The 9,818-nt window shown below is 36.0% G+C and overlaps 1 protein-coding gene across 2 annotated transcripts in view; it reads right to left on the bottom strand.

Annotated features, from left to right (window-relative positions):
• Nucleotides 1–626: 626 nt before the first annotated feature.
• Nucleotides 627–9,818, bottom strand: part of LOC124606871 (putative lysozyme-like protein) — a 154,509-nt gene continuing 145,317 nt past the window's right edge. For both annotated transcript variants that reach the window (XM_047138959.1, XM_047138958.1), the window contains 2 exons: nucleotides 3,233–3,415; nucleotides 627–1,436 (listed from right to left, as the gene is read on the bottom strand). In XM_047138959.1, the coding sequence (XP_046994915.1) occupies nucleotides 1,371–1,436; nucleotides 3,233–3,415 (249 nt within the window). In that variant the 3' untranslated portion in view covers nucleotides 627–1,370. The remainder of the gene's footprint in view (nucleotides 1,437–3,232; nucleotides 3,416–9,818) is intronic.

The raw sequence follows: 9,818 nt of genomic DNA, 5'->3' as shown, positions 1-9,818 counted from the left end.
AGACACGGGGTTTCACCTGAGCAAAGCCTGGGAACCAGCCTTGGCGGCACTAAGGAATCGTCAGCCACAGATTAGCAACCGCACCGAGTCAACGCAGATGGGAAGCCTTAGCGTAGATGCTTAAATCGCGCGCCAACACCTCGCGTGCGCGAACGGGGTCCGTCGCTCCCGGCCGCATTTTCCCGCGCCGCGGCGCTCTTCCGCAGACCGCGACCTGTTTCTCCAGCAGAGGACTCTGGTATTCGACGCTGTCTACGATTGGTCTTTGATGACGTTATGCCCCGCTGGTGCCTGCGCTGTTCTAGAAAGCCAGCATATAAATTGGCACGTTTCTCAGCGACGCGACAGTAGCACCTGAAGATGGCGGGCAGTTGTCTCACTGAAATATTGTTCGGTTTCTACAGTATTATCCGGCATAAGTCCCGGGAACCTATCAAGCAGATGCAGCGCCGGGAAAGCCTCAAACAGCAAATCAATATATTTCCCAAAACAATCTGGTCTCATTTTGCTAAGCTTGGAATCTCTTGTCACTTCCACAGCACATATTTAATGTATCCAAGAATGAAATGGAAATAGATTTTCTTGACTTGGGATAGAGATTTTAAGAACAGACTTAACAAGACAAGTGTTGTATAATTCTTTTTATAACAAAAATATTCGTACAATGTAACACAAATGTTATATAAAAATATTACAGTTTCAAATATTAAGATTTTTACAGATTGCTGTGTATGTGATGCCTCATCAATAAAACATTCAATCTAAACCAATTATAAAATACTCATTGAATGCATTTTCACATAAAATATAATAAATTTCAGTTCATACGATTACACAGATACTATACAAAACAAATCTAATACAATTGTCACTGTTTAAATAATGTAGCAATACTGCCATTGTCAGTAACTTTCAATTTCTCCACTGTTATATACAGTAATTCACTCGAGTATTTCAATGGTAACTATTGAAATGGTTGATAGTTTACATAGACTGTAGATCAAATTAAAGCACAAGCAAACATGTAGAAGAAAGTGCCACTGACTAGTTGAATATACCTCTATATGCTTCTGTTAGTCACATCAGTATTTAAAGGAATGGTAGCAGGCCAGTGGCCATTCAGTCTCTCACACAACACGTACTGTGTGACAATAATGCAACAGATCTGAACCCATGATCAGCTGACCTAAACATATGCTCTGTTCTCTGTATCATGAAATTATGATGTCCACGTTGTCAAAGGAAGAAGAACATGTGTCCAGTTTGCTGCAGAATCCATCTACAAGATGCCTGTGCTTTAATTATAACACTTTTCATGAGGATAGAGTCATAAAGGTATGATCCTTGTACCAGGAACGAACAGTTTCTCTTTAAATAATGGAGGTGATCAGGCGGGCCTTGAAGTTCACTATCCTCTCACTTGTTTGAGCCAGGCGCTGTCAAAAAAGAAAATGTAATTAAAACATGAAATAAAATTTATGGAAACAGAACTTACATTCTTCACAAGATCCTCACTGCACATATTCCTCGTTATTGTAACACATCTGTTCACTTCCATTAAAACTGGAAAAATCGTCATATAGCTCACCTATGAACTAAAACAAACAAACACACACACACACACACACACACACACACACACACACACACACACACACACGTGAAAAGGGGGAGAGGCAGGTAGTTCAGAACCCAGGTTAAGAGAAATCTGTAAGGAGATGAGTTCTTGTTAAGCTAATCGTATCATTTTTTAGATAAAGTAGCAAGTATTGAAACTCCATACTGGGATACAGAGTGGGTCAATATCCAATAATATAACAAACCAATGTGTATTTCACAGCTATTGCTTTTTTTATTTATATAGTGCAGTAATTGTGGGAAAATCTGGGTTTCTGGTATCTCACACTGTTGCTAAATTAATGTTAAAAATGCCGACAACCTAGAAATGCTGATGAAACAAAATTGTTTATAAGAAATAAAAGAAGATCCTTAATTATTTACCATGAAATTAAGTAGCAAAAGTGAGAAGTCTTCAAGAAGATAAATATCATGGTAACTTAAAGACAAAAACTGACTCCAAAAGAGACTCTACTGGTCAAATCTATTGATGGTCTGCATTTGGAAGAAATGTTCTTATAATCTTGAAAATATCTATAAGGGTAGAAACATCAACAGATAAATGAAGAGCCGGCAAATAAAAACAAAACTTTATTTAAAGCCAACTTTGGGCATGAATTGTACACTGTTGAAAAGCAAACATTAGAACAGTTACTAAATTTGAAATCTGCTGTTGGTGATGCCAGGATGAGGGCAGTTTAAAAAAATTCTATTATGAGTGATATGATGAGACTGAAGCAAGAAGTATCATGTTAATGCTGATGAAGCAGCATGAAATGAGGCGTTATGTTAAGATCAGATTTGATAGACAATATTGAAATGAAATGAATACTGGTATTGCTGTTGTTAAGCTGTAGGAAGCTTATCAGTTTGCAGGTATATAAGTAGCTTGATTTGAACTACTCTTAGAATGAAGGTTGGCATCACTTAATAATAGTGAAGAGCAATGAAGAAATCAAAAATTGTTATGAAGGTGTTTAGGAAAATCATTTCATGTGATGTTCTGTTTGGTTAGCTAATCTTAGAGATCTTCCTGGTGCCATGCAACAAGGTATTTGTTGTATACCCTGAATGGGGATGTGCAGTCTCTTTGACCTGTTGGCATGTTTCACTTTTCTTTACTTTCCTAAGGAGTTTATGACAGTGTCAACATAAAAAGCATATTGACATATTTTCAGAAGCACTATGAAAGTGATGTCTTTGTCTAGAGGCAACATTAAAGAAATTCACACACTACATATTAAAGTGTCAAAATAATCCTTCCCAAATGTAATGAGTCTTAACAGGATATAGTGAAATTTGTAATTTATAGTAATTGGACATAGCACTGTCACAAAAAATGAAGGTTTGTGGACTATGACTTCTTCAGTTTGCTCCTTTTATGTCTAATAAACACAAACTTCCACACCATCTGATTTTGATAGATGATACATTCTATAGTATAACTGTCTGATGTTTCTGATATAAAAACTATTTTATTTAATGGAAAACTGCAAACATTTACTTGAACATTACATGAAAGAATGACAAATTTATTGAATAAATCATGAAAGTGGATGGTTCAAAAATATTTTGTTATAGCGCATTATTGATTGTAGTCCTGAAATTCCCTTACCAAGATCAGGTCCTGCATGAGATTGGCAATGCCACGGTTGGCAATGATAAACAACCGTGTGATTGGTCCAGGGACACCTGCTTGGTATCCATCATCTCTTACAACACCGGCATCTGCTGAAGCTCCTGCACTGGCACTTGCAGATTCTCCACTTGGCTCCGTGTTGCCACTGCCAGCGACCAGCTGAAATTTATATAACGGAATTAGACTTTTTTGTCAGGTCTTGCAGAATTTTTATCCTATAGAGTTTTCTTAGAACATGCTGTATTGAAAGTTAAAAGTACCTTCAAAACAGTGACCATTTTACTTAAAGTAATTAAACATATTCCTCCTCTTGTGGTAGTTAAGTATATTGATGGATGACGACATATGTAACATCAAACTAACAGAAAAAAATTCCATAAAAGAGAATTAGTTTCACTATTATCATAAATTATGGAAAGACAGAAAACGTGCTTGAAGGGCTACCAAAATAAACAGCAATCAACAGTCTTTTGTTTTGACTATATCTGTTGCTGCATATTTAGTATTTTAATAAACTCTCAAAGCTATAAAGTAAAAGGAAGAAATGACAAAAAATGATCACAAAGCATTCAACTCCTGCCATGTACTTTGCAAGTCAACAGCTTTTTTGTCACAATAAACTAAAATGTAATACTACTGGTGTTGACACATTGAGAGTTTTGTAAGCTCACATCTTTCCCTCAACTATTCTGTTTTCCTATTGTCTCTCCATAACAACTACACTTTGGGTGTTGGTAAATAATGCAACTTGTTTTGATTTGTGATAATATAATATCTGTTTTGAGCCCAAACATATGAAGTGTGTGCCTAGTAGGACTGTGGTGGATTTGGAAACTATTTGAGGAACCTAGAACACCTTTGTTTATTGCACATTAGAATTCTTTCTCTACAGAAGAGAATGCTGTGAACTGTAAAAGGTTGTACAGAATATATCTTTTTCATCATGTTTGAGTCCACGAGTAGCTCCACCTCTCATCAATACACCCACAAAGTCAGGCTATAACACTTACACAGTAGCCAACTACACAAAAGAAATTTGCTTGCATGAAGTAGTAGAAGAGGTATGTATTTTACCTGTGGCTGATCGATATTTGGCACATGAACACAAGTAACAGCGTGGACACATCACTTGCTTTTAACCTACCACTCCTTTTCCAAATTAAGTACATTCTCATCAAAGTGCACAATCATGTAGACACCCCATACAAACATGTCACAAAGTCTCCAATTAAATCCGCATGCTTCAAAGAATGTCATTGTTTATGCAACCAGTAACAGAGTGCATCCTGCTGCAAATGATGCACATCAACTTATTTTAAATATTTGTCAGTGTGAAAATAAAGCATGTCCTTGTGTTAAAAATTCTCAGTCTCTTTTATATATTTATATTTCTGAATGTCATGGTGGAAAGTAATTCTCATATACAGTCATTATCAATTAAGGCTTGTTTAGTATTATCTTGCTTTTGCTTCTTACTCATACTTAAATGTTGTAACACACTTTGCATGTCTTTTTCTTTGCTAACTGCTTCGTTTAAATTTGTGAGTATGAGCTAGAAGCAGGAACAGGATGAGAAGATAATGTGTTAAGACATCAGGGCATAACTTACATGGCAATAGAGGGAGTCATGGAGGGCAAAAATTGTATGGTAAGATAGAGCTTGGAATATATCCAACATGTGATTGAGGATGACTGGTGCAAGTGTTACTCTGATATGAAGAGGTTGGGACAGGGGAGGGAGCCATTGTTGGCTGTATTAAACCAATCTGAAAACTGATGTCAAAAGAAAGATATAAGATGTGCACATAGTTGCAGTAAAAATTAGTTTAGCAAAAAATGTAGAGTAATATAAGAGAAATTTTTGAAAGATTGGTAGATAAAGAATGTTAGCTGTTGCTGTTAAGAACACAGAATTACGTATCATCATGATCAAGATCTTCAGCAGCCATTCAACATCCACAGATGAGTAAAGGCCTTATCTAGACTTCTCCATCCATTATGATCTTCAGCAGTACACAGCCATGTTGCTCCTGCATGTTTTCTAGTATCATCTTCTCACCTTCCATTAAAATATCTACTTGGCCTTTTCTTATCTCTAAGAAACCAGGAGAAAACTTCCTTGGTCTATCTACCATCTATTCTCTTGTCCACATTCCATTTCAGCATGCAGTTCACCATTAACAACCGGGTGGCCCCTCTGTTTTTGAATGCTTTTTGCATTAATATTCTGTGCCTCACTGCCATTAATCAAAACTTATTGTTATAACGTCAAGTTTAACACATATATTTCAGAAAGACACAACAAATATAAGTCACAGAGTAAGTTGACAAGCAAGACATGTGTACACGTTAGCATTCGAATGAGCACTGAGTCCCAGTCTAGCGGCCACTGCTCGGCTGGCCACTTAGGTGGCGCAGCTGCTGCATGGCTGGCAGACAGCGCCGCATGTAGAGGACGCGCGTAATTGCGTGGCGGCGCTTTGAATGATTGGCGAGTCACAACACTTATGATACACACTGACTGTAATTTTCCATTTCAGATAGACTGGAGGCTTTATTTTCAAAACTATTTAGCTAACCAAAATCACTACAGGATATTTTTACTCTTTTGTTTATTTATTCTTCTGTCCATCCAGTAGTAACAAAAACTTTTCAACTGGCTGTATGGCTTTGTTGCTAGTTTGTACAATTCGGTTGCTTTCAGATATTCTCCTTTAACTTCATGCATTAGCTGTTGAAATTTATCTGTGTTAGTGCAACGTCATCATCAGAACTAAAATGGTTCAGATATCTTCCATTAACACTTATTTATCTTTCATTATCCTTTTTGAGAGCTGTAATTTCCTTTAATGTTCTGAGGATATTTTTAGTAAAATGAAATCACCAAGCATCAGTCATTTCTAAATTTCCCACTATCTTGATTAAGTCTAATGGAAGCTGTCCAATGATACATGTTTTTTTCAGTACACTAACATAGGTTGAATTAGTACCTTATTTTTTAAGTGTTATTATTACAGACTTTGTTGAAAATAGCTACAAAGGTTTCCTAAAAATCTAAGAAGCCAAGGCAAATTAGTAATTTTTACTCATTGTTTCATGCCATAATTTTGTCATTACTTGAAAATGATGCATTGTGCCTCATTAGGCTCTAAAGCCTGCTTGTTCTTTTCTATGATTTAAATCCTGTATTTTCCTCTGCAGTGTTTAATAGTTTTGGTGGTTATCTTATAACTGCAGAAGTGTCTAAGATTGGTCTACAGTTTCTTACATATTCTCTGCCTTCTTTCTGGTTTTGGGAACTTCCTCCAAGTACAGCCTGTAAATAATGTTGCTAGTTCTTCTTGCATTAGTTTTCTTCCATCTTTAATCATTTGTGCCAAAACACTACCCTTTCCAGACATCTTTACTTTGTTTGTTTCTTCAGAGGATTTGCACATCTCATCTGTCATTAGTTCCAGAATATCATATTTTCCTTATAATCTATCAATGTTTGTGATTCTTTGGACAACACAAAATTTAAATAATTTTTTGATGCTTATACAGTTGTTTCTTTTTTGTTATATAAAGAGTTACGTACACTGTTAAAAGAAGGCAAAATTAAAGATACACAGTTTCAGGAAGTTCATTTGATTACTCTAGAGGAATGGATAACTAAAAATTTTCATTAATTCGATCTATTGGAAAATTACTTATTTCCTGGTTGGGTCAGTATATCTTATTCTTTCTTTTTCTTTTTCTTTTCTTTTTTTAGGCAACATTTTGTTGCTTCCAGTTCCTTTTATAGATAAGAAAAGACACTATTCAAAAATAAGTAAGGAGATAAAGAGAGTGGTTTAATGTGTTACTATCTTCCTGGATATTAATTACCAAAATATTCACTGCCTGGCAAAAAAAGTGAAGCACTCAGAAGAAATGGTCAATAGTAATTGTAACTTTATATACTTACACAATGTCATCAGGTGTGTAAATGATTAGAGTTGTAATACTCCACGACAGGTAGAATGGCCACCAGAAATGCATTAGTGTTGTTTGTGTTTAGTATTGTTACCAGGCTTTGTCGGGTATATAAGAGTGAAAACAATATCATATATTGAATGATCAGTGTAAAGGACAAAGAGTGTTGTTCTCTATTTGCTCGACTGGTTGAACTGTGTAATATCCAGATTTGTTATGCACTCGGATGTGACAGTGGCTCGATGTTGGATTGCATGGAAATGTGAAGGCAGGCATACTCATTCTCAAGTTTCTGGTTGACCGCCTCTGACCACTTGAAGGGAAGATCAACATATTGTGCACCAAGCATGTCATAACTCCCTTCATGTCTGTGCCTTCCATTTGAGAACAAATAATGGACTCCCTGCAATATTCTGTGTCACCTTTCAGCAGTGGTCAGAGACTAATAGCAGCCAGACTAGGGAATTACTGTCCCATGTGTAGGCTGCTGTTAACACCATAACACAAATGGCTAAACTTGGAGTGGAGCTGTGACCAGGAAGCACGGACTGCTGATGAATGAAATTGTGTTGTGTTCAGCAGTGAATCATAGTTCTGCACTACCCCAAATGACAATCTTTGGTGACTACTGCAGTGACCTGCAGAGAGGTCCCATTCTTCCAATGTTTTGGAGAGGCACAGCAATGCAACTACTTGCATCATGTTGTAGGGAACCATTGGGTATGGCTTCAGGTCGTGGTTTGGTAGTGTGATTGAGGGAACTCTGAGGGCACAATGGTATGTAACAGGCATCCTTATGTGTTACCTCTCATGCAATGGTATCATGATGCTATTTTTCAACAGGACAGTGCTGGTCAACATATGGTGTACCTAGAACAACTTGCCTCAGGAGAAGATTCAATGGTCTCATGACTTTCATCCCAATTGAATCAATGCATGCATTCAGGCAAAGAGGTTGCAGTGTCATATTGACAAGTGGCTTCATACTGCCAAGGTCTTTGTAAATCTGATTCAGTATTGTAATCAGTGAAATAACATCACATACCCCTTCAACCTGTGTAGATTCATTTCATTTCCTTCTCCCTCCTGCATGCTTCACTTTTTAGTCAGCCAGTGTACTAAATGGATGACATTATCAGTTTCTGGTCATGATTCCTTGAATTCCCATTTGAAGTTCATTAGTGTCATGATGACTTTTGCAGCTATGTGAACTGCATGTCTGTTTCATATTTTGTATACTTCAGTAATCTATAGGCTTTTGTATTCTGAAAATAACAAGTATGCTCTGACATAGGCATATCACAGAACCTATGACTTGTTGATATCTTATTTAATAAAAGTATTCTCTTTTATCCATTTTTGACCCTTTTTTTCTTTCTAGAAAGTTCCATCAGTTCAAAAAACTAATAATGAAATGGCCGAACTACACTCTTTTAAACTACTAATGATTTTCATTTTAGAGGGAGATAGAACTTTGTGAAAAATTTGAATTTGTTTGAATATATCGTAATAGCTGCACTATTACAACCCAAAAGTTTCCGCTACCAGTAGGAAAAATAGTTGTTCAATCTTAACCTGTTGCTGCTGCAAATAGTCTTTGTGACGGAGTTTATGGTTTTAGTTGTGATATGTTTATGACCACTTCTTCATTTGCAAGAGTGTACTTTATGTGTAGTTAACAACATTGTCAAGTTTCACTACAGCATCAGATATTTGGTCTATCAAATAGTGTGTTAATGGAGTAAAACAACTAATACAAACTGCTTCTGTATGATATATTAACCATTTACTGGCAATGATAATGGTAATTTTGACTATGCAATACAATTATAGTTTACTACGTTTTCTGTGTTTACAAATTAAACAGCTCTAAATATCTGACCATAGCATTATGTTCTTGCTTTCAAGGAATGTGTGATTTTCTAGTTAACCTTGTGTTTAATGAACATGGATATTTACGCAGGAAAAATAATTTTTTGTGTATGTCTGGACACTAATTTCACTGCAAACATTGTAATAAATGAGGATGTTAAATGGTTTCTGCATTGTAAATAAATACACCCACCAGTTACTTTCAGACTATCAGAAACATTGAAAAGGGTGACTAGATTTTTTATTATTTTTTAAAGGACTTGCAAAAGAAGGGGAAGGGGAAAAAGACACAAGGACATGAATGTACAAAGAAATGTACAGTAGAAACATTGTGAATGAACATGAAAGTATATGTTTTGGCAGAAGATTGTTTCACACAACAATAAAGATGCGTTGAGGGAAAGAACAGAGCTAAATGATGATGAGTAAAGAGTGAAAAGGAATAAACATGTAACAGAACGATGATGGGAATTTAATGTGTGCCTGAAAGCAACATTCTTTAGTGTCCATGTCTTAATTATCAATGTAGTTAAGAGTCTGTTATCAAATTGTAATGTATGAACATCAAGTAAATTCTGAGTCTTGAAATTTGCAATGAGCTTCAGTACTATGTATGCTTCTTAGCTGTCTGCTTTTACATATTTTATGAAAGAGAGAAATATGTGTTAGATCTCTCACCTTGGTAGTTAAATCTTGTAGAAGCTATGTGAAAAATTATTGAGTGACAGGGCAAAAG

Source organism: Schistocerca americana, chromosome 3 (genome assembly GCF_021461395.2).
Source record: "Schistocerca americana isolate TAMUIC-IGC-003095 chromosome 3, iqSchAmer2.1, whole genome shotgun sequence".
NCBI classification, from domain to species: Eukaryota; Metazoa; Arthropoda; class Insecta; order Orthoptera; family Acrididae; genus Schistocerca; species Schistocerca americana.
The sequence above is the reverse complement of the archived record's forward strand: the minus strand, read 5'-3'. Positions and strand labels throughout refer to the sequence as shown.